The sequence below is a fragment of the Bicyclus anynana genome, chromosome 4 (genome assembly GCF_947172395.1).
Source record: "Bicyclus anynana chromosome 4, ilBicAnyn1.1, whole genome shotgun sequence".
In the NCBI taxonomy this organism is placed as follows: domain Eukaryota; kingdom Metazoa; phylum Arthropoda; class Insecta; order Lepidoptera; family Nymphalidae; genus Bicyclus; species Bicyclus anynana.
Window position 1 is genome coordinate 3,836,628 of NC_069086.1, and position 22,755 is coordinate 3,859,382.

Below are 22,755 nucleotides of genomic sequence, written 5' to 3' on the forward strand. Positions count from 1 at the left end.
TACCGATCAAATTGAGAACCTCCTTTGTTTTGAAGTCGGTTAAAAAATATAGAATATTCATAGCTACTCATAATGCAACTACCGGTTTGAAGGCGGTACTTTGCCAAATAGGCTCTTAAAGTTTATTTTATTTTTTGGCACTGCTTTCAAACCGATCAATACACAAGACAGGTACGATGTTATTTTTCGCTTTTAAGAGTAATGCATCTTTGCAGACAGTTATTTTATTTTTCAAGTTTTTTTTCTGTTTAGTGTGTCCTAGCATAACTTCACTATTAGGAAACCTCCATGCCACATTAAGTACAATGGGGATGATGACTAGGTTTTAATATACTGATTTTTATGATACATTCGGGTAAATAAGGTCAATGTTAACTAATATATACATAAAAAGCAAAGATTGTCTGGATATTTGCAAAATAAATATAAAATTTCAAAATTTATTAAATTTTTTTATCGTAATTAGATGAAAATTCATACAGTTTTAGCTTCCTTACATTAAATGTGACATTTTTTAATAAATAAACTATAAACATAAACGCACAAATAATAAAGATATTAGTAATTTTGTTTGAACGCCCATACAAACCTAACGATCAGCGAGCCAACGACGTCACTAAATCGTGCCATTTTATATGGAGGTTGTTCAGGGACCCGCGGCAGCGCCGCAAATCTGACCCTTTAAATTCCTGTAGCTCCGAAAGTGATGATCGCAGATACCCTGTTACTTTTACAAAATTGCTTTGCTATTAGTATACTCTTAATTTATATACAATTTAAAAAACTGTCATCATCCCTATTCCGTTCATTTATTTCAGTTATTTTGATTTTAACACAAAACTACTGAACCGATTATCGTGAAAATTTAATGTAGCCAATCTAGAAGTATATTCTTTAAAAAATATACGCTGCGATTTCAGAACCTCATTTTTTGAAGTCCGTTAAATAAATTAAACGTTTTCCGTAAGTTCGCTAAATCAGCTTAGAGAATACTCTGGCTAGCTAAAACTTAGAAACTGTTTCACCGATCTAATAACTTGTTATCTTTGCTCAGAATATCCATTAAAACAGTTGTACGAATTTAATTAACAAAAATAAATTTATCGATATTTCTAAAGGAATTGCTCGATAATTTTAGATAAAACATTATTTTAATAATTTTAAACTTATTTCGTGGTCGGGAAAGGGGTAGCGAGGAAAGAGTGGCATACACCTCATACATGCATAAAAGTTTTGCATACCCTAAGAGATGTTTTTCTTAATACTTTTTATATGCAGATTTTTCCAGTTTGGTTAATTTTTCTTACTAGTGCATACCCTGATTGACAACCTTATGCACGCCACTGCGAAGAAGTGCATAAGCCAAAGCGAAACTTGACCGGGCCTACTAGTATTATAAAAAAAGATTACTCTTTTTTGTATGTAACAGATTTACACATAAACCACAGAACCAATTTCCAAAAATCTTTCACAAACAAAGCTACACCATCAGGGAGTTACATAGTCTATATACATAGAGCTAGGACAAATAGGGGCGGAGCTTCAATTAAGTGTGGCAAAAACGAGAAAATACATTTCCTTCCGAGAGCTTTATTACAATTTTTCAAAAATACTACAATATTTTCTCCCTGGGGTTGGCACCCCTAAATTGCGGGCTATATGCTCGTTATGACGTCAAGATTAAACTCAGATACACAACATTCTAAGGTACAGTACAACAAAGTGCTCAACCGTAAACCACACGATACACTTCAAAGTCTTTACAGTTCAAAGTGTTTGGAATAGATAGCGAATAGTTCAGGAGGATGAGTTTGAATTTTCCTTTTGATTTTGTTTATACTATTACATTCTGTAGTATACAAGTATTCAGACTATAGAAGGCAATAGACTAAATGCAGTCCGTCCGCCAGGGTTAGTCAAAGTGAACCAGCGGGCAAAACATCAGACATTCTAACAAGAGTTCGGTGGGAAAATTGTATGAATCACATGTAGCGTATATAATTTGATTGATTAATGATTTGCTTCATTTTAAAGTTTTATATCATAGAGTAGAATGTATTTTATTCAATATATTTCAGTAAAAGTGCACAAGTGAAAAGGAAGCTGAACTAGAGCGTTTTAAGTGATTAATTTAATTTTCTCGGTGGACTCTATCAAAAGTTTTAGTAAGGCTGCCTTCGCTTTACCAAAGCATGACATGAGCTTACTATTTGGCAACTTCGTTCGTAAAACTGCTGATGTTTCGCGCGGGCCAGGGGGCGTGTAGCGATGAATGAAAAACTCACGACTGATGCACGCCACTTCCCCGCTCGCACGATTTCACACCCGCGCAGTCCTTACCCCCCGTCGCCCGCATATCATGGAAGTGTTATCAACGAACTTGCCATACGAGACTGACCCAAAGACCGACTATGGTCTAAAGTCCATAGTATATATCCATATATTTAACTTGATGACTGACTAAATATATTGCACAGTCATATTAAAAATCGGCCTCCTTGGCGCCGTGGTGGTCCTGAGTTCAATCCCCGGCTGGGCTGATTAAGGTTTTCTTAATTAGTCTATGTCTGGTGGCAATCTTCGGCCGAGGCTAGTTACTAACCCTACCGGCAAAGACGTACCGCCAAACGATTTAACGTCCCGATACGATGACGTGTAGAAACCGATTATCTAGATTTTTATCCTTTTTCTAACAAGTCATTCCGCTTCCTTATTAGATTGCATCATCTCTTATCATCAGGGGAGATTGTAGTCAAGGGCAAACTTGAAACTAAGAACTAAAAAAACAAAAAATATTCTAAAAACGGATAGTAGTTATTTTTAACAATCATATTATACAGGGTGGTCGGGAGTATTTCCTACTTAAAACTATTGATGAGTCCACTTGCAAACTGTAATAGCTAATATAACACTTGCAAACTGTAATAACTAATGTAACAGCTAATAGTTTTTAAACTAAAAAATTAACTTTTATGTTTTCGTACAAAGTAATTCAAATAATTCCGACTATCCATTTAACACACGCCTTTATTTATCTTATCATTTTTAAATACGTAAAACTTAGCTACATCATAATTATATGGATTATACCTATACCTATGGGATACATTTAAACATCTAAAAAGAAATGTTATTTAGAACACATGTTCCTTGAACATTTTTAATTAAGTTTCGGTAATGAATATAACCCCAGAGTTATGGGAAAAATACTCCCCAGCACCCTGTATATACGTTGTACTCCACACACCTAAGTAATAAGCCTTATAACATCGTCGATGAAACCGTCCGAGAACGAAGAAACTTTGTTCATACTGGAGTTGGCGACAACGTGATAGTGCTTTTGTATCGCCATTAGATCTACTTACTTTGTCTCGTGAACGTGTGAATTTGACAACTTTTCATTATACCCAGACAAAGGATACAAGTTTTCTTTAAATAGAAGAATAGAATTTTAGCCATGTCTAGGAGTGGGTACAACAATAGTCTAAAAATTGTATTTTAGGAAAATTTCAAGTTTTTGTTTATAATGCCGTATAAAAACTTGAAATTTTCCTTCAATACAACTTTTAGACTATTATTGCTGTACCCATTCCTATATTTATTGAGTTAAGGACATTTAACGCTAATAACATAATGTAATAACATATTTATTTAATCATTTATTTATTTATTTGATTGTTATGATGATGTTATCAACCCATATTCGGCTCACTGCTGAGCTCGAGCCTCCTCTCAGGAGAGGGGTTAGGCTAATAGTCCACCACGCTGGCCCAATGCGGATTGGCAGACTTCACACACGCAGATAATTAAGATAATCCTCACGATGTTTTCCTTCACCGTTTGAGACACGTGGTACTTAATTTCTTAATCTCTGTATTTATTTATTTGCATGAAATATGCCCAGAGAAACATTACAGTTTCCCAATTCGTTTCCCCAGCAATCATAAATACTATCTAACTACAACAATAATTATTAAATTACAAATTACTATTAAACAAACAAGATAAATTAAAAATAATCAATTCAAATTAAAAGTTAAGCAATTCAATAGCCAATAAATTAAAATTAAAACAATTCAAATAAATTGAAGTTACAAATTCGAATAAATTAAAAATTAAACAATTCAACTACGTTATTAATAATAATTAATCAATAACAATACACAAAAAAAATATATAAACAGATTCTATTCTGGTAACAATTTAATTCTATTTACAAGCTTATATTTAAAAACATTGACTATTGAAACATTGGACTTTTCAGTTACTATTTATGTAACTAAGTAAGTACTTTTTTCAAAAAGCAATTCTTGCCAAGTCCGCGAATTTATATCACACTGAACAAGTTTTGATAGTTACCTTCGTGTCTAAAATCTTTTCGAGTTTACCGTAAACATATAAAAACTTAAGTTGCGGCAACTTTGCACTGAGACCAACAATAAATTTATCAAAACTTGCTATTTCTTGTGCCATATTTTACACGTGTCAGTTTTCGTGCCAATAGATCGGTAGCATTCAGTGGGGGTGATATTCTGTAAACTTATCTTCGTCCTTCAGCGCAGTTACATCGACGAATATAAAAATATTATATTTTTTGTGTTTTCCATTTTGTTTCGCCGTATTCTAGAATTATTCGTTTCTCCTTAATAATTCCAGATTTAAATATTTTTGAACTAGCACAGTAGCAGTGTATAATTACGATGTAAATTGTCGACATAGTCAGGTAAGATGGAAGATATAATCACAATTATGTTATAGTTTACACATATCTCTAATCTCATAAGAGCAAAAGTGTGTAAGTATATAAATGTGTAAGTGTGTATAAGTTTGTTACTATTCTAAGCGGCTACTTTTATTCCTGAAATATTCATGGTGCTCTCTGCAAAAAAAAACAAATTCACGCGCAATGGAATCACAAACTTTTTCTAGTTGGATTCATAAAGAGGTTGTCTCTACTAGTTACTTCGCAACTAAACATTGTAGAGTCAGTATCTCTTTTTAAATCCGAGAGACGTTATCGATAGTAGATTTGGCGATTTTTCTCGGCAAATATCAAAGTCAATAATTCCATAACACCAAAATCATCGTTGAAAACATTAAACAACGTTAAAATGAATACAACAGAATAAGCGTATCGCGCTTTCAACCTTTATCTTCAACAATAAATAAAAAATATCTATCGTTGTCTCTTGAACGAATGTTTTGGCACGATGTGACCTATGAATAATGAAGACAGGTTTGGTTTGAATAATATTTTTACTACGTGGAATATTTCTTCGTTATTTCGCTTTTGAGTGGCCATTTGAAATAATATAACGAGCTGAGTAGTTAGTTTAATTTTCTTCTCAATTCGCTACGTTGCACATCGGGAAAATATACGAAAAGTTAACTAAAATGTTGTAATATCTATTAAGGCTGATAGTTTTTCAACCTTTTCTCCTACCATGTGGTGGCTTAAGAAATTAGCTGGTTCAGGTCTAGACTCTCCACCTGTCCCAGTATGGTATAAGCTATGGGGTCAATTCTATTGGGGTCAGGTAATCGTTTACGAGTACCTACATCATAATCTACGTGTCTTATAGATGGGTTTGAACTGTGTGTTAATAAGTTAGCTAGTAAGCAATAATAACAAAAATAAAACGCAAGGTTTTATGTATTACAGATTTTTGACGGATTTTCATATGATTTTCACGGGTAGACTTTAGTTGCGCTTAGAAATTACAGGGAAGTTTTTATTAGCGTTTACGTGTTCGTACCTACATCATAATTTACAAGTCATATTCTAGTCCATTCAATTGATGGTTCTGAACTGTGTGTTAAAATTAGTTAGTAGGCAATGCTTGCGTTTTATATATTACAGATTTTTGAGTGATTTTCACGGTTAGACTCAGTTGCGCTTAGAAGTGTTATGGAGGTTTTTATAATTAGAGTGTGAGCTCCAAATACATATTTTTCTTTAGTATCATAATAGACAGAGTGAGTTACAGAATTCGAAACTCGTACTGTCGAGTTATAAACTGTTACAGAATAGCCCTATAGATCATAAAACCGTACGAATATTACGTCGAAATTTTGCAACATTATTACGGCTTAATTTAAAAATACATGTCGGTGAAACATTGACGACATAAGAGATGAAAACACGACGAGTATTCAAATTTGTTGTTTATTACGTTATTTATTGTATAATATTATAGTTTCCATTCCAGTTGATCACCGCTAAGTGTGTAATATATTCTGGCGGCTCTCCAAGCGACGCAAACTGAGGAATCCCCGCATCAATTGCCGGGGCCAGAGATTATGGTTTATTTGACGATTGTCGATCGTGAATATATTGCGGGGTTCAAGGTCATAATTTTCTCGGTCTGCTGAGTTTAAAAACTCTTATACTATACAAATAAAACACTCTTATACTCTTATACACTTCTATAGAAATAGATGTGTCCAGCGATTTCACTCGCGCATAAAAATCATTGCGTATGTAACCATAATAATTATTATTGTATAAGCCTAGGTTATACAATAATAGGACCATATTATAACCAGACTCCTATAATACTCCTATAATCATCATCTCCTTACCCTTATCCCCACTTAAGTGGGATAAGGGTAAAGAGATGATGATTATAACGAGACTCCTAGACCTCAGGAGTCTGATTATTTTATACAAAAATATTTTTATGAGTCTGACATTAAGTTACTGAGATTACCGCGTTCAACGCGTAATTATTATTTTAATTTATGTAATTAATTTGAATTTCTCCATATTTTTATATTAACTGCGACGTCACGCGGGTTTCAGCTGAAAATCAGTGCCGTGTATCTCCATGCTCTTATGTAGTGCAGTAGTGACCTGTATACCTTTTCTTTTTAACCCCCGATGCAAGCAGAGCTTTGTTATAAGTTTGACATGTCTGTCTGTCTATCTGTCTGTGGCACTGTAGCGCCCAAACGGATAAAGCGATTTCAATTTAGTTTTTTTCCTATTAAAGATAACTTATGTGCGAATGTTCTTATATATGTTTCATGAAAAACGGATGAGCCGTTTAAAAGTTGTGAAACGTCTTCGTCTCAAATGAAAGCGCTCTGAGAGAGATTATTGATGACTTCGATCGAGAGTGTAATTAATAATTTAATGACCTACGGAGGTATTTCAAAAATTTCTATATATTTTTTTTAGGGCATGCTGTCATTAGGGTCGGGTACTATCTCTAATTTACATTTCTTTCTTTCTTTCTTTCAACCAAATGCACTCAACTTATCTTCGATATCTTAGCGATTATTATATAGCGAGTCGCTCCGATTTTACATGACCAAGAAAAGAAGCAGAAAGCACAAAATAATATAATTGTCTTTCTTTAAAATGGTTTATTTCTACAATGTGCCAGTAATATTCACATGTAAATTTCAACTATAGATAATTTATTGGCATAATGACTCGACTCCTCGTTAGCCCACAATTTTTGAATGAAATCCCTTCGTCGCTAACGAGAATGCACACACGTTTGCTGGCAAAGCAGTGACACGAAAAGCCCATTGAGATTTGCATTTCTAAACCATGAACCGCGCTATATCTGCTGCAGAAGCTGTTACTCTAAAAGCTAGTGAAATGTTTCCATGGCTTTGTTTTGTGACATGATGCTCGAATAAATGTATGCACGTGTAAACATTAATGCTGCTCTTTTGTCTCGATATGTTATGGGCACATATACGTACGTCATCAACCCATATTCAGCTCACTGCTGAGCTCGAGTCTCCTCTCAGAATGAGAGGGGTTAGGCCAATAGTCCACCACGCTGGCCCAATGCGGATTGGCAGACTTCACACACGCAGAGAATTAAGATAATTCTCTGGTATGCAGGTTTCCTCACGATGTTTTCCTTCACCGATTGAGACACGTGATATATAATTTCTTAAAATGCACACAACTGAAAAGTTGGAGGTGCATGCCCCGGACCGGATTCGAACCCACACCCTCCGGAATCGGAGGCAGAGGTCATATCCACTGGGCTATCACGGCTTATGGGTACATATATCGTGCTCGTAATATTAGGATGTAAGTTCCGCCAGTTCATTCTATTCTGTATACTTTGGCCATCAATACTTAACATTTTATAAAATGAATAGTAGAACTTTATATGTCTAGTAAACCGTAATTGTCTTAACATCAGGTGGTTAGGATAAATTAATGAATTATAGAGATAATTAGTAGAAATAGAGCTTCTTGTGACAAAGCATGTTCAAGGAAGTTGTACCAACTAATTTTTGCCGACAAGTAAAACTATTGTCACCACTGCATAAGTACACCTGTAGGCTTATTCACTATTTTTGATGTATGCTAGTTGACATATACGAGACTGAGATTCTATGTAACATACGTCATCCACTGCCTACGTGGATATCATGCAGTAGATAGATGACATTTGTCAATTTATTTGATGTTTATTTTAATAGGTTATTATTATCGATAATAAAGACCAACATAGTGAATAGGCCAGCTGGACATAAGAGTTAACATCTATGCCTCAGGTCGATGACATTACATCACTAGACTCCAACGACAATCAGAAAGATTTCAATACTGTTATCACTCAATACTCCCACTCTGTTCTAACATACGAGTATACAGGAAGAAATTTTTTTTAGTGCGGATATTTTTATATTTTGTACATAAACAAAATTTAATGATCACGTATTTTTTCTTTTTTTTTTTAACTCAAAAATAACAAAATTATCGTTAGCTAAAGTTATTTACTTTTGAACAGAATTTTAGGGTCACCCTATTGTGCGTTTATTTTATTTTCGTTTGATACCTAAAGGACGTCACCAGATCACTTTTAAGCTGAATATATCTTGTTTAGTAATAATATGTACATTATTTTGTTATTTTAGAGACATAAATTAAAAAAAAAAATTACATAAAATGTATCGAACTGTTTGTAGATTTATATTCTATTAATGATACAGAACCACGAAAAAAAATATCCGCACTAAAGACCGAATCACCCTGTATAATCTTCACATCAAAATTTAAGGTTTTCGAGTGAAGATTCGTCACACTCCAAAATTCTAGCCCTAACACTCGCCCTTTGACTCCGTTGTGAACTCCTTAACAGCGACCTTTTTAATGAGTCTCGAGCAATTATGGTCAAATTCTTAACTGTACTCATCCTAAGTGAGCAATTTGAATGATGACTCCAACAGACCAATAAGCTACAAGAGCATAATTAGTCAGTTCTTTCAGCAAATTTAGAACATAATTTAAATTAATAGGTAAATTTAGTGGTTATGTAGGGGGTATTTAAAAATTATATGACTACTACAAAGCCATGTTATTTGTGAGTGTCATAGGCTACGTTTTATCCCCATATTCTCACGGGAACAGCATCTACGTCTCAGACTAAATACATAAGGACTATAAGTATCGCACCCAAAATCACGAACAAAATTTTCTGCCATTTTCTAAGGAGGAGCTTAGATTTCACACATATCTTATACTAAACTAGCAGTTTTTATTCGTTTTTTACACCATTTAACTACACAAAAAGGTATTTTTACGGAGGTTTTTAACCGATGGACACGATTGTAAACTATGAAACATCGATTTTATAGAGACAGTGTTTATAATCGCATAAGATCGTTGATCATATACTTTGACAGAAAATAATGTCTTGCGAGGCAGGTCTTTATCTAATTAGTTTGAGATCTACGTAGATGAAAACGTGGGGTTTTGTCTAGTCTATACTAATATTATAAAGAGGTAAAGTTTGTAAGTTTGTAACAATTTTTTGAAATGGGGTAATATTCGGAACTACTGGTCCGATTTGAAAATTCTTTCACCAGTAGAATGCTACGTTATCGGGGAGTGCTATAGGATATATTTTATATTTCTATCATATATAACTACTGAGATATCGTGGGTTTTCTCTTACAGGTCAGACCGAAAAACTTACTTATTCGCATGCGCTGCCTCAACCATTGCGTATAACTGAAATAAATGTATGGAGGCTTTTTGAACCTTTAAAAGTTCTACTAAAAAGTCCGCGACACCATATATCTATCTTTTATATTTTAGCAGATATAGTACCTTTAGTACTTTAATAAATTATTTAAATATTAAACTAAGGTTTACGTCATTATTTACACAACTAAACTTAAATCCTTATCAAAATGAATTATTTAATAATCACAAGGATATTATAGAGATAAGATTTGCCCTTTACAGTATGTTAATTAGTTATATAGTTTCGGAGATAATACAAAATTTCTGAAAGTTGCAGAAATGCCGCTATATGACGCCCCGCGGTTTCAATTACGTGGTTCCCGTTCCCGTATGAATATGAGGACTAAACATAGCCTATGACACTCGCAAATAATGTAGCTTTCTATTGGTAAAAGAATTTTCCAAATCGGTCCAGTAGATCCAACCACACAACCTTTACCTCTTTATAGTATTAGCATAGAAGTCGCTTGGGAAATTATAGTCTTTTGGTCATTGCACCAAAAGGCTGGACCAATTTTGCTGAGGATAGGGATAGGATAGAGGTAGGGAAGGGGTAGGGTAGGGAAGGGTTAGGGTTAGCGGTAGGGTAGGAGTAAGGTAGGGGTAGGGTAGGGGTAGATTAGGGGTAGGGTAAGATAGGGTATGGATAGGTTACGGGTAGGGTAGGTTACGGGTAGGGTAGGTTACGGGTAGGGTAGGGTAAGGTGGGGGGAGGGAAGGGTTAGCGTTAGCGGTATGGTAGGAGTAAGGTAGGGGTAGGGTAGGGTTGGGTAGGTTTACGAGCAGGGTAAGGTAGAGGTAGAGAAGTTTACATAAATTTTTACGCGGACGAAGTCGCGGGCGTCCGCTAGTAACAAATAAAAAGAGTGACTGGTGACTAGGAAAATAAGTGTGCTATGCCTTCTCACCTCCTATGCGTTCCTCCCGGTACAGGGGTGGCGGCCAGCCTCGCCTGGCTCTTCAGCAGCTGCACCGTCAGCGCGAAGGACACCACCATCATCAGCATCGGAATGTAGAACGCGACCAGCGAGCCGAACACCCAGAACAGTCGGTTGTTGATCACGCACAGGTCTGGCGTCGGCATTATGTTGGTCCTGTTTATGAGACCTGATAAACAAACGTTTATGGCAGTTATAAGTTAATGTTCTAATCAAATTTCTGAATCATTAGAACAGGTGATGGAGATAGCTGTGCTGGCAATATCTCTGCGTGATCAATTCGGCTTTGAAGAGATCCACAAAAGGACGAACCCTTTTTTAACCGAATTTAAAAAAAGGAGGAGGTTATCAGTTCGACGGAATCTTCTTTTTTATTTATTTTCACCGATTACTTGAAGATACCTGAACCGATTTGAAAAATTATTATTATTTTTGTTTGAAAGGGTTTGCTTTCCAGTTGGTCTCATAGTAATCATGTCAGGATCTTATAATGGAAAACTTTCAAATAGAGGAGTGTGTTTCCATTTTATATTTTGGTTATAACCATATAAATAAATGAAAAAAAATAATAAAAAAATACAACCGACTTCAAAATTACAAAAATGTTTCTACTAAACTTAAAAGCGAAAAAAATAACATCGTACTATATGCTACCTACTGATCAGTTGGAAGGCGGTAGGTGTCAATCAATAGGCTAGCGATTGACTTAAATCATGCTATAATGCATATAAATTGCTTATTCATTCTACTATACTATTTTTAAAGAGAATGGACGGGACACATAATAATGTAATATAGTACGTTATTTTGTGTCCGGGGTTAAAACATATCTACATATATAATATGTATATAACAGTTCATGTATCTCCAAAACAACTCCCTTTAATTTCATGGTAAATGGATAATAAAATTTAAAAATAGCGCGCTCAACTTCAATTCAAGTTCTCGTCAAATTCAAGGCTAGCTTGAATATGCTAGCTTCAGAAATTTTCATTTCTATGAAATATTAAAAGTCGTACTTTTAAAAATATACTCTATTTTTATACAAATAAAGCACATTTTACACATTGACGACTATTCTTTTAAAGATTTATTTTAAGCTTGTACAACTTCCTTTAAAATTACTCAAGGGAAATATTTGATATACCCATATATTCCGAAGTATCGGATTTGTAATTTAGCTCAAAGAGATGCACAGCGCATAGTGAAATTTTCTTGCATTTCCATAATGTGCAAGTAAATAGGTAAATTATTATTTTAGTTAATCAATTTCACCAATATTATAAAAATCAGTTTTTACTAGCTGGCACCACCGATGACTTCGGTTTTCCACAAATCCAGCTTGACCCATGGATTGCCAATAATTAATCGGAGATGCTGGTTTCAACTACAAGACTATATTACAAACAGGCATACCTGTCATTGGTAGGCAGCATGTAGAACCGGAAAGTAATAGAAGCTAAATATAAAAGTTTCAAATTTGAACAGCAAAACTTTGAAATACCCTTCCGACATCAAAATCTTGATATCTAGAATTTGAACACCTTCAAAACATGACAGAATCTTTTAGACAAGCTCTAACACAGTTCGCATAAGCTTATATTATAAGTGCAGCATATTTGTTTAATGAACTCTGGTATTTATTTCTGCATTCCATCAAGCCTATCTTTCATGAAAAAAACTCCAGAAAAGTCCTCGATTTTAAAGGGATTTTACCAATGCGAGGCTCTATATTCGAAAGACAAGATTAGCCTTAACAGAAATGTAATAAACGTAATTTGATGGATCTCCAAGGTCCTGAACCTAACTGAAGGAGGCGTACATTTAGAAGCTTTTAAATTTTTAATCAACGTCTCCAAAACACAAGATTGGGATCGGTCACGTGGGCATAATGTCTTCAGAAGGGAGATTAGGCCCAATTTACCGTCTCTGGACTCGGACCTTATTTTTGTCACGTACTCTTTATTCCCCACCATTTCTCATGTAATTTGAAAAAGCTTGTCTCATAAAAAAGCTGTTACTGTAACTGGCGGACAGACGTTATGTTTACTTATTCTTAGGAGTCTTTCTTTACGCTTTGCGATTATGGATAGTAGGGCTTTTGTAACAGAGATCGTCCGTGCATATTACTGCCGCCAAACAGTTGTAATTGTTGATCGAAGGCCAAACAGTATTGCTGAGTTCCAAGGACAGGATTACCGGTGTAATTACAGGCAATTTACACCGGCAAATTAAAATAAGAACTTAACATCTATATGTGTCGTCATCATAAAAGCCGTGATAGCACAGTGGATATGACCTCTGCCTCCGATTCCGGAGGGTGTAGATTCGAATCCGGTCCTCCAACTTTTCAGATGTATGCATTTTAAGAAATTAAATATCACGTGTCTCAATCAACAAAAAAAGGAAAACATCGTGAGGAAACCTGTATACCAGAGAATTATCTTAATTCTCTGTGTGTGTGAAGTCTGCCAATCCGCATTGGGCCAGCGTGATGGACTATTGGCCTGACCCCTCTCATTCTGAGAGGAGACTCGAGCTCAGCAGTGAGCCGAATATGGGTTGATGACGACGAAATTAACATACAACACGGCGTAGGCCTCGATCGCACGAGGGTTACAAAAGCGATACGTTAAAACCCAGCGTTGGCGCTTTTAGAACATTCTTAGCTTAAAACATGGTCTATTTTCAACGCCCAAGATTGTAAACATATACTTGGGAATGCATTTGTTGTATTTGAACGCTTTTTTAAAATCCGTTAAAAAAACTCTCGTGGGAATGTGGCCTGACGCCCCAGTTTGATGGACATAGCGTTATTTCTGGCATGCCCTTTAAAATATTCAACCACTGGTTTTCAACTCACTATTAATTACTTGATTGATTATTATAAAAAGAAATCTCCAGTTATTAAAGGAGTCTGACTGGTTCAATCCTCGTCCGTTGGACTATTTACCTCACTCTTAATACAATCTTTCCCGACTAGTTGGAGGGGAATGGAAATATTGATCGTAGTTAAAAAATATTCTTTAAAAAAAAAATTAAATCAATCATTCGTAATCCCTTACGAGTATTTACGTATGTACATTTTTGTGTGTATGTGTGTGTCATGAAACCAATCTTAAATTCGATACAAGTAATGGAGCAACGTTATCCAATATGCCAAAGCCGCCATTTTCACCTAACCATATATTTAATGGTTACACTTTTTACTCTCACATAAATTATCACGCGGGTACATGACATTGAATAAATATGCTCAGGTGTCGCGAACCTTTAGACGGGTTTTGGATCCCATTTGGGATAATGAACGAGATATATCTGCAGTTTTTCCACGAGGAAAATAAGCAATTTATGTTACGCGGCGTTATTACTTAGCGGTTGTTCGGTTTAATGTAATATGTATGATATCCTAATTTTTTTTTTGGGTCCCACAGGCCCTAATGGCTAAATCTGGTTCTTTTCTCACATCTTTTATTTCATTCTTTCCAAGCTTTTATTTATTTGGTGATAGCCTAGTGCATATGACCTCTGCCTTCGATTCGTTGGGCATAGGAAGCATGCATCTTTTTGACGGCCTACGTGCCGCAGTGGTATGCGCGGTGGATTTACAAAACGAAGATCCTGGGCCGATTGAGATTTTCTTAATTGCTCCAGGTCTGGCTGGTGGGAGGTTTCGGCCGTGGCTAGTTACCACCCTACCGACAAAGACGTACCGCCAAGCGAGTTAGCGTTACGGTACGATGTCGATTACAATTTCCATCGTCTTATCGGATAGTGGTAATGACAGCATACTACTGTAATAACCTACAAAATTAAAAACTATATTTTCATTTAAAATTCGTCTGTCACATTCCGTTAAAATATGCACAACATCTTCAGACACGTGACACACTATTGTCAGTTAGACTATTACTTTAATTCTACCAAACAAAGTTATGACAATCAGCTTTGCTTTTAAATGAAACTTGAGTTCAGATGTTATTTTAGATAGAGTGAATAAAATTATTTTTTGTAAACGTTCGCTTAAAATATCACCGGAGGCGACAGTCAGGGATATATTCCTTATCAAACGAGCCAGCTCTTAGCGGTGTTCACGTCGAAAGCTCCTCGCAGTAAATCAAAGGAAATAATGAAGAGATTTACGCTTGTAATCACTCATAAAAACGGGACCTGAGTTTGGTTTCATTTTCGAGTGCCTTATAGTAGGGGAGCCGAAGAGAAGATTTTTGCAGTGAGTAACTGCAAAAATCTCCTCTTCGTACTCATCTTTACTAAGTACTTATTCGTATTAATTACAATAGCAATAGCAAAAATAACAGTCAACGTAGTGCTAAACCACATTCAGAACTTAGAATGTTTCGAATGAACCTTCTGTCCTACCTTGGATTCATAATCATCATCAGAAATGCATTCGAGCATTTCACAGAAAAAACTAAAACAACACTTGGTAAAGGTGATAATTCTGATCAAAGCGTTGCACATTTATTCCCGGTGGGATGAAAAAAAGGTATTCTTTGATCTCAACAAACGTTTTCGTGATGGTAAGATGATTTACACCATACTTTCTTTCATCTCGGATGTAATGCACGCGATAACGTAATTTTGACATCATAGAACGAGAGCTTGCAATAGCCAGATATGCCTCATTGATAAATAAATATAAATACAATAAATATGTGAATATAATTAATATTAAATATACTTACACAATACACACATCACTACTTAGCCCCAAAGAAGGCATACATCCTGTGTTAAAGGTACTAGTAGATAGCGGATTTTTTCTTGAATATTTATTTACCTCATATCATCATCATCATCATCATCATCATCATCATCATTAACAGCCGATGGACGTCCACTGCTGGACATAGGCATATTGCATGAACTTGCAGACACAACGTTCTTGAGGAGCCAGTATCCAGCGGTTCCCTGCAACCCGCTGGATATCGTCGGACAGTTAGTGGGGGTCGACCAACACTGCGCTTTCCGGTGTGGATCGCCATTTCAGCACCCTGGGATAACGTTGTTTACTACGTCATTTACATATAAATACTTCATCATACTCTCAGACTGAGAGGGGTTAGGCCAATTGTCCACCACGCTAGCCCAATGCGGATTGGCAGACTTCACATACGCAGAGAATTAGGACAATTTCTATGCAGGTTTCCTCAAGATGTTTTCCTACGTCGTTTAAGACACGTGATATTTAATTAATTAAATTGCACACAACTGGAAAGTTTGAGGTACGTGCCTCTGACTTCACCCTCCGGAATCGGAGGCAGGGGTCATATCCACTGGGCTATCACGGCTCTTATAATTATACTAAATTTATAAATACACCCAGACACTGGAAAACACCCATCACACAAATATTTAATATTTGTTATAATATATAATATTTGGGAATCGAACCCACGGCCGAGGATGTATAAAGATCACTACCCACTGCGCCACGGGACCGTCAAATTTTTTAAACATTTTTAACCAGCTTCAAAAAAAGGAGGAGGTTTTTCAATTCGACCGTATATATTTTTCTGAAGTCTGAATAATAGCAGAGTATTATGCTCCTAAAGGTTTTAAGAGATCCGCAATTGTCCGTAATAAACGTATTTTTTTCATATTTTTGCTGGATATCACAAAATCATGTCACGTGCCACATCCTTAGCTTCGTGACTTTCGCTTAATGAAGCTTCAAGCGCTCAGTGGTGAAGAGGCAGGACTTATCACCGAGAGGTGGTTCGATCCCCGCCCGCTGGTTTATTGTCGTACCCACTCCCAAGAGGTACGGGAATATTGGTCATATTTAAAACATTAAAAAAAAAATACAAAGTATATACAAAAATCTGTTGTATTTTTCAAAGGTTTCAGAATTCATATAATGAAGTATGTCTGGTTATCGCAAGCCCTCGGTCCATCACTGAGAATTACAAATCTAATTTTAGTCCAAATTATGATGTACGGAATGGTGAGAGATTTATGCGTGTTATTTTCGTCTCTACGCCTCTGAACAGGTTAGATACTTGTTGCTCGACATACTCGTAAAAGTCCGAAAATATTTAATGGAGGTATATCTAACCTTCACAAAATTATAAATATTATTTTGATCAAAAAATAATACACTTTATCAGAAAGCTTTAAATTTTGTGCTGTCAGGTTATCTACTCAAAACAGCGTCCGGTGTTAGATTAAATTGATAGTGCGATGATTCATTATTGCATTACGTGACATTGCGACGTCACAGCGTCGACGCTGCATCGTTTTCAATATAATTAAAATTAGCGGACGCCCAATAATTAAAACTAGCGGACACCCCGCGGTTTCACCCGCGTAATACTACAAACTTTACCTCTTTATAATATTACTAGCCGACGCCCCGAAGTTTTACCCGTATAGTTTCCATTACCGTGAGAATACGGGGGAAAATTTAGACAAATGTGCCTGTGACACAAACAAATAATGTGGCTTTACAGTGGTAAAAGAATTTTCAAAATCGGTTCACTAGCCCCAGAGATTACCCCCTACAAACTTTACCTCTTCATAAAATTAATATTAGATGTGGCATGCCACATTAAAGCGTGACGTCGTCACAAGCGACGTTTTAAACGACGGACAGTACTCATTTGTTTTGTATGCATTGTTTATAATGGATATGTGAATTTTCTTCTGCTACGACGTCGTGCCTCACAGCAACGCAGGTTTGGCATACAATGAGTTGATCCGTTGCAACGACACAACGCACTAGTGAGGCATCGCCTTTACTTTATTCTAACATCGGAGTCTACTGCGTAGTGCATAGGTGCCACTCACCTAAAACTGTGATTGAGCTTGAGACAAACATACTCAGCAACCAGACCAGCGCTATCTTGATTACAACCACTCGCTTGGTGGAGTGATGGCGGCTCTTCAAAGGGTTTCTGATACCGAGGTACCTGCGAAAGATGGAAGATCTGAAATAGATGCACAATACTCAATTACGTATACCTAAACAAAATTATTGCTCTTCTCGTTTCTTTCGTTGTACTTTCCGGATCATTGGAATATTATCGTACCCGTCAAGATATAAAATACTAGCGGACACCCGCGACTTCGTCCGCGTGGAATTCAGTTTTTCGCAAATCTTGCAAAAACCGTAGAATTTTTTGAGATAAAATGTATGTGTGTATGCCTATGTGCTAATCCCGGATATTATCTATCTTCTTTTTAAGTTTTAGCCAAATCGCTTCAGTAGTTGCGGCGTTAAAAAATAACGAACATACAAACAAACATTCATACAAACTTTTGCTTTTATAAATATTATTACTAGGATGATGATGTAGGTATATAAGCAATATCACAAATCTAGGCAGATAAATTAAATTTCTTAAAAATAACCTGAACTTCATGTTAGTAGGTACCTAAGGCAGGTAACTATAATGAGGTAGTTTATTTGAAAAACTTTTAGATTAGATTAAGTTTATTTTATTTGACAAATTATGTCGCATAGTAAAATAAAGAGAGTAGGTGGAAAGAAGTAATCTAAAACATAAAGTGATTTTGCAAACTAATTCCAAGATCCATTCATCGAACGAACGTCCATTAAAATGGCTGTAATTCGCCAGATTCATTGAGAGATTACGCTCATTAAAAAGGAAGATTCATTAACGAAAGATAATTAAATAAATGATTCGATATAATGACTTGTTAAAAATAGACAGTTTGTTCTGGCAGTTATTTCAAAACCTAACAATAGTTCGTGATAGTAATTCTGAATCAGATTGCCTAGTGGGAGTTTACAATATTTTCATACTATTACTATCGCGTTAACGTAAACGCGAATTTGTAAGGAATTGAAACGGTTGTGCAGTAGTGTCACTAGATGGCGCTGTTTCAATTCCTTAGAAATTTGCGTTTACGTTAACGCGATCGTCACAGTATCAAACTACCACTAGGCCCCCTGCACCCAAACAATTTGCTTTAATCGATTCAGTGTGAAAAATTTATAAAATAACAAATGTAAGTCAGTTAGCGTATCATTTCAGCGGGCCTATTATGTATCTCGGTGTACCATTCAATTAATGAGTCACTACATCGTTTTTGATCGTATTTTCATTTTAGTGATCATCTAAAATAGTTATTTCAACGAAATAAGCTTAACTGCTACAATTTATATTAAATGGTAACGTTTTTTTTTGTACGTTTGTGCAATCATCTAACATGTTTATTACAACGAAATTACGTAAATACCAGATTATTGTTAAAATAACATTACTGCCTACTACTACCACTACTATACCAATGTTACTTTACGTAAAATGACGATGATTGTGTCATTTCGTTAAAAACAGAATGTTAGATGATTGCACAAACGAAAATACGATGAAAACGATGTAGTGACTGATTACTTGAATAGTATACCGAGTTACATAATAACTCTGCTGATCCAACTAACGCATCGGGCTGCACCCTCGCAGCCTTTTTCCTTCAACAAATTATTTGTCAAAAAATTAAAAAGTCACGCCTCCCCTGTATCGTTTAATAATAATAATTAATTTAACAATGTGCTTCTGTCGTGCTGAATTTTCTTTAGTTTACACACACACAAAAGCATTTTATGCTCACCTTCAAAGCCAAACCGTCGTCCTGAAATAGGATAATTATAACAATACCATAAAATAGACAAGACAGGAGCTTAATACCCAGACGTTACACCAGTTAAATCAAATGACCACTTCTGTCCCATTGCTAATCACCTCCACTTAAGGCAGGTTTAGAGGTTAACCGATCTACGTGGGCGACCTTACCTACCGGATTATGTCTTGAAAGCCCCTAATTAAGCCCTTCGCCTTTTGCGACATCCCCTATAATTTATTGATGCGGAATTTAGAATTATATCATTGTCAAATATCTACAATTATTAAGCCCTCATTCGCACGAAAGGCACGGATGTTAAAAAGGCGTTCAAATATAGTGTTCGCGAATTGGCTTGACTAGGAGAGGGAAGGAATGAACTCACTTGAAAACTGCTTTGTATTCACGTTTCACGAAAAAACGCGTTAGCTATGCGCGAACATATAGTATGAAGTAAAGCCCCCCATGCGCATGACAGTTTTTTTAACGGACGTTAAAAAAGCGTACAATATGTATGAGTATGAAGTTAAATGAAGTTCTATATCCAACGCCAAAAATTTAAAATTCAACAGTGCAAAAAAAAGCGTCGTGTTTTAAAAACGTCGTGTAAACATATACTTGGGAGTACATTTGTTGTATTTGAACGCTTTTTTAACGTTTGTTAAAAAAACTCTCGTGCGAGCTAAATGAAGGTCTATTTCCAACGCCCAAAATTTAAAATGCAACACAGCTCGACAAAGCGCCGTGTTTTAAAAACGCTAACGCGTCCGCTAGTTGAACTATATTTGAACGCTTTTTAACGTCCGTTAAGAAAACTCTCGTGCGAATATTTTCAGTATGTGTACCTACTCTTAATCCTTTCATAACTTTTGAAAAGCTTAACCATTTTAAACAAAATAGACAGCGTTTTCGTCGTCGTCGTCATCATGATCATCATCACCATCATCATCATCATCATCATCATCATCATCATCATCATCATCATCATCATCATCATCATCATAGGACATAGGCCTCTTTGATTACCTTCCAAACAATCACACTACGGCTGTATAATTGTGCAAATTTAAAACTGACTGCGATCTGCGGTGCTCTATATTTTCCTATAAAACTTCAATATTTTATCAAACTTTTGTAATAAGAAGTAAAATTTTCATAAGTTAATGATTGCAACGTGGTAATTAGACGTCCGCAATGAGTCTTTGTGTGATTGCCAAAATTATCAAAATTTTAATTCACAAAACAATTATACACCTGGGTCTCAGAGCATCTTAAATTGGGGCTTTATTTCTTAATTTATCTAACTTAACTTGGGAATGCCTTTTATTTTGGAACGAAGGTTCTAAATGAGCAAACTTAAAGAAAGCCATAATAGTCCGCGAGCCACCCGTCAAATTTCATTAAAATTACAGAAATTAATTTGTTTTTGGCAAAGTTTAACGAGCTATTATTATTCCAAGGCCTTGCTATCTAATTGAATCGTATAAATTAAATGGTATTATATAAATTATAATAACGGGTATTAGCAACAACGTGGTCTAATTTGATTAAAATACTACAAGCAATGTGTTAAAAAACATTTACTTGGTCGAGGTTTCTACACTATTGATGAGTTCCTTAATGATAAAGATGCTTGGAGGCCGTTGGATTAGCTTCCACCTCCACACAAGAAGTAAAACTATAAGAAATTGTAATGTTGTCATCAATTGTAAATTATATTACTCTATGATTTTAAAGAGCAACTGTTGAGTTTCTTGTCGGTTTCTTCTCAGCAGAACCTGTCTTCCGAACCGGTGGTGGAATCTTTACAAATAGTCAACTGACGTGTCTAAAGTGCTTGTAAACTGTGACTACCTACTTGAAATAAATGAATTTTGATTTTATTTCCGTATTCTCATGCAAACGGGAACTACGCTGGTGAAATCGCGAAGCGTTGGTGTTTTGTGTGTGTGTGTGTTGTGTTTATTTATTTACAAACAACATAGACTCATTCAGGCATCAAAATAATAGATTTCTTTTTCCCCAACCTTATATTATAAAACAGTATATAAAAAAACTACTAGTCGGTTACGTTACGAAGGAGCTGACAAATGAATTTGTTTATATCTCGCCTTTAGTAGTTTGTTGGCAAACGCTCATGAACGTTTTACTGCCACTCTATTCAAAAATACATACATTCTCGTTTTAACATAAAATAAAAATATTATATTAAAAACTAGAAATAAATAGAAAAATGTATGTCAGAGCGAATGAACGAAAGTATGTTTAATAATTTTAAGAGGCCGCTTGACAAGCTCCTTTACAATCTATACTTCTATTATAAAGCTGAAGAGTTCGTTCGTTTGCTTGAAGGCGTTAGTCTCAGAAACTCATCCTATTTGAAAAAATCGTTCAGTGTTAGATAACCCATTTATCGAGAAATCTATAGGCTGTATATTACCCCCTTATTCCTACGGGTACAGGAACCTAGCGAGTGAAACCGCGCGGTGTCAGCTAGTTCTCAATATAATTTGTTAATGACAAAGCCGCTCGGAGTTAGGAAGTTGGCGCATCTTTGTGCCTCGGAGAAAATGTTAAGCTATCGATTCCGGTCTTTGCCTTTACATTGACAATATAAAAATATCGTTTGGGTCATCTAACTGCTGACGTTGGGGTCCCAAGGAGCTGTGATGGCGACCCCGCACTAGAAAGCGCAGTGTTGGTCGACCCACCACGAGATGGACTAACGACATCAAGCGAGTCGCAAGGATTCGTTGGATGCAAGCGGCTCAGGATCATGATGTTTGGAAGTCCCTACAAAAAGTCTATGTCCTGCAGTGAACATCCATTGGGTGATGTGATACTGATGATTAATTTAACTGTAGGTAGGTAGGTAGGTTCACACAGTAGATAGTTTACAACGTGACTTCTATACCTAAGTATAACTATGGAAGCAACTATAGGACAGTCAACGCTTCCATAGTTATTAATATGTAGTAAATTAATGAATTCAACCTTTAACTAAAATCAATTTCACTACACAGAAACCACAATTGACACCACAGACCTGCACAGTTAGTATTTGATAAATGAAATTATTAAAATGAAATGAAACGTCTCGCTCAAAAAATAAATTAGGCATAATTAAATTTGTTCAGTCGGTCCAATCGAGACACCGAATTCCTTCAGCCTCTCGCTTGGTGTATAAAAGGTCTAAAAGCCTTT

The 22,755-nt window shown here is 35.7% G+C and overlaps 2 protein-coding genes across 2 annotated transcripts in view; one reads left to right on the forward strand and one right to left on the reverse strand.

Moving 5' to 3' along the window:
• LOC112058557 (60S ribosomal protein L10a) overlaps positions 1 to 22,755 on the forward strand; it is a 363,530-nt gene that overhangs the window by 114,896 nt on the left and 225,879 nt on the right. The gene's annotated exons all lie outside the window — the stretch shown is intronic.
• The window catches only part of LOC112058481 (5-hydroxytryptamine receptor 2B), a 113,204-nt gene that overhangs the window by 27,074 nt on the left and 63,375 nt on the right, over positions 1 to 22,755 (reverse strand). The window contains exons 4-5 of the mRNA XM_024099348.2: positions 17,752 to 17,873; positions 10,912 to 11,110 (exon numbers count right to left, since the gene is read on the reverse strand). Of these exons, the coding sequence (XP_023955116.2) occupies positions 10,912 to 11,110; positions 17,752 to 17,873 (321 nt within the window). The remainder of the gene's footprint in view (positions 1 to 10,911; positions 11,111 to 17,751; positions 17,874 to 22,755) is intronic.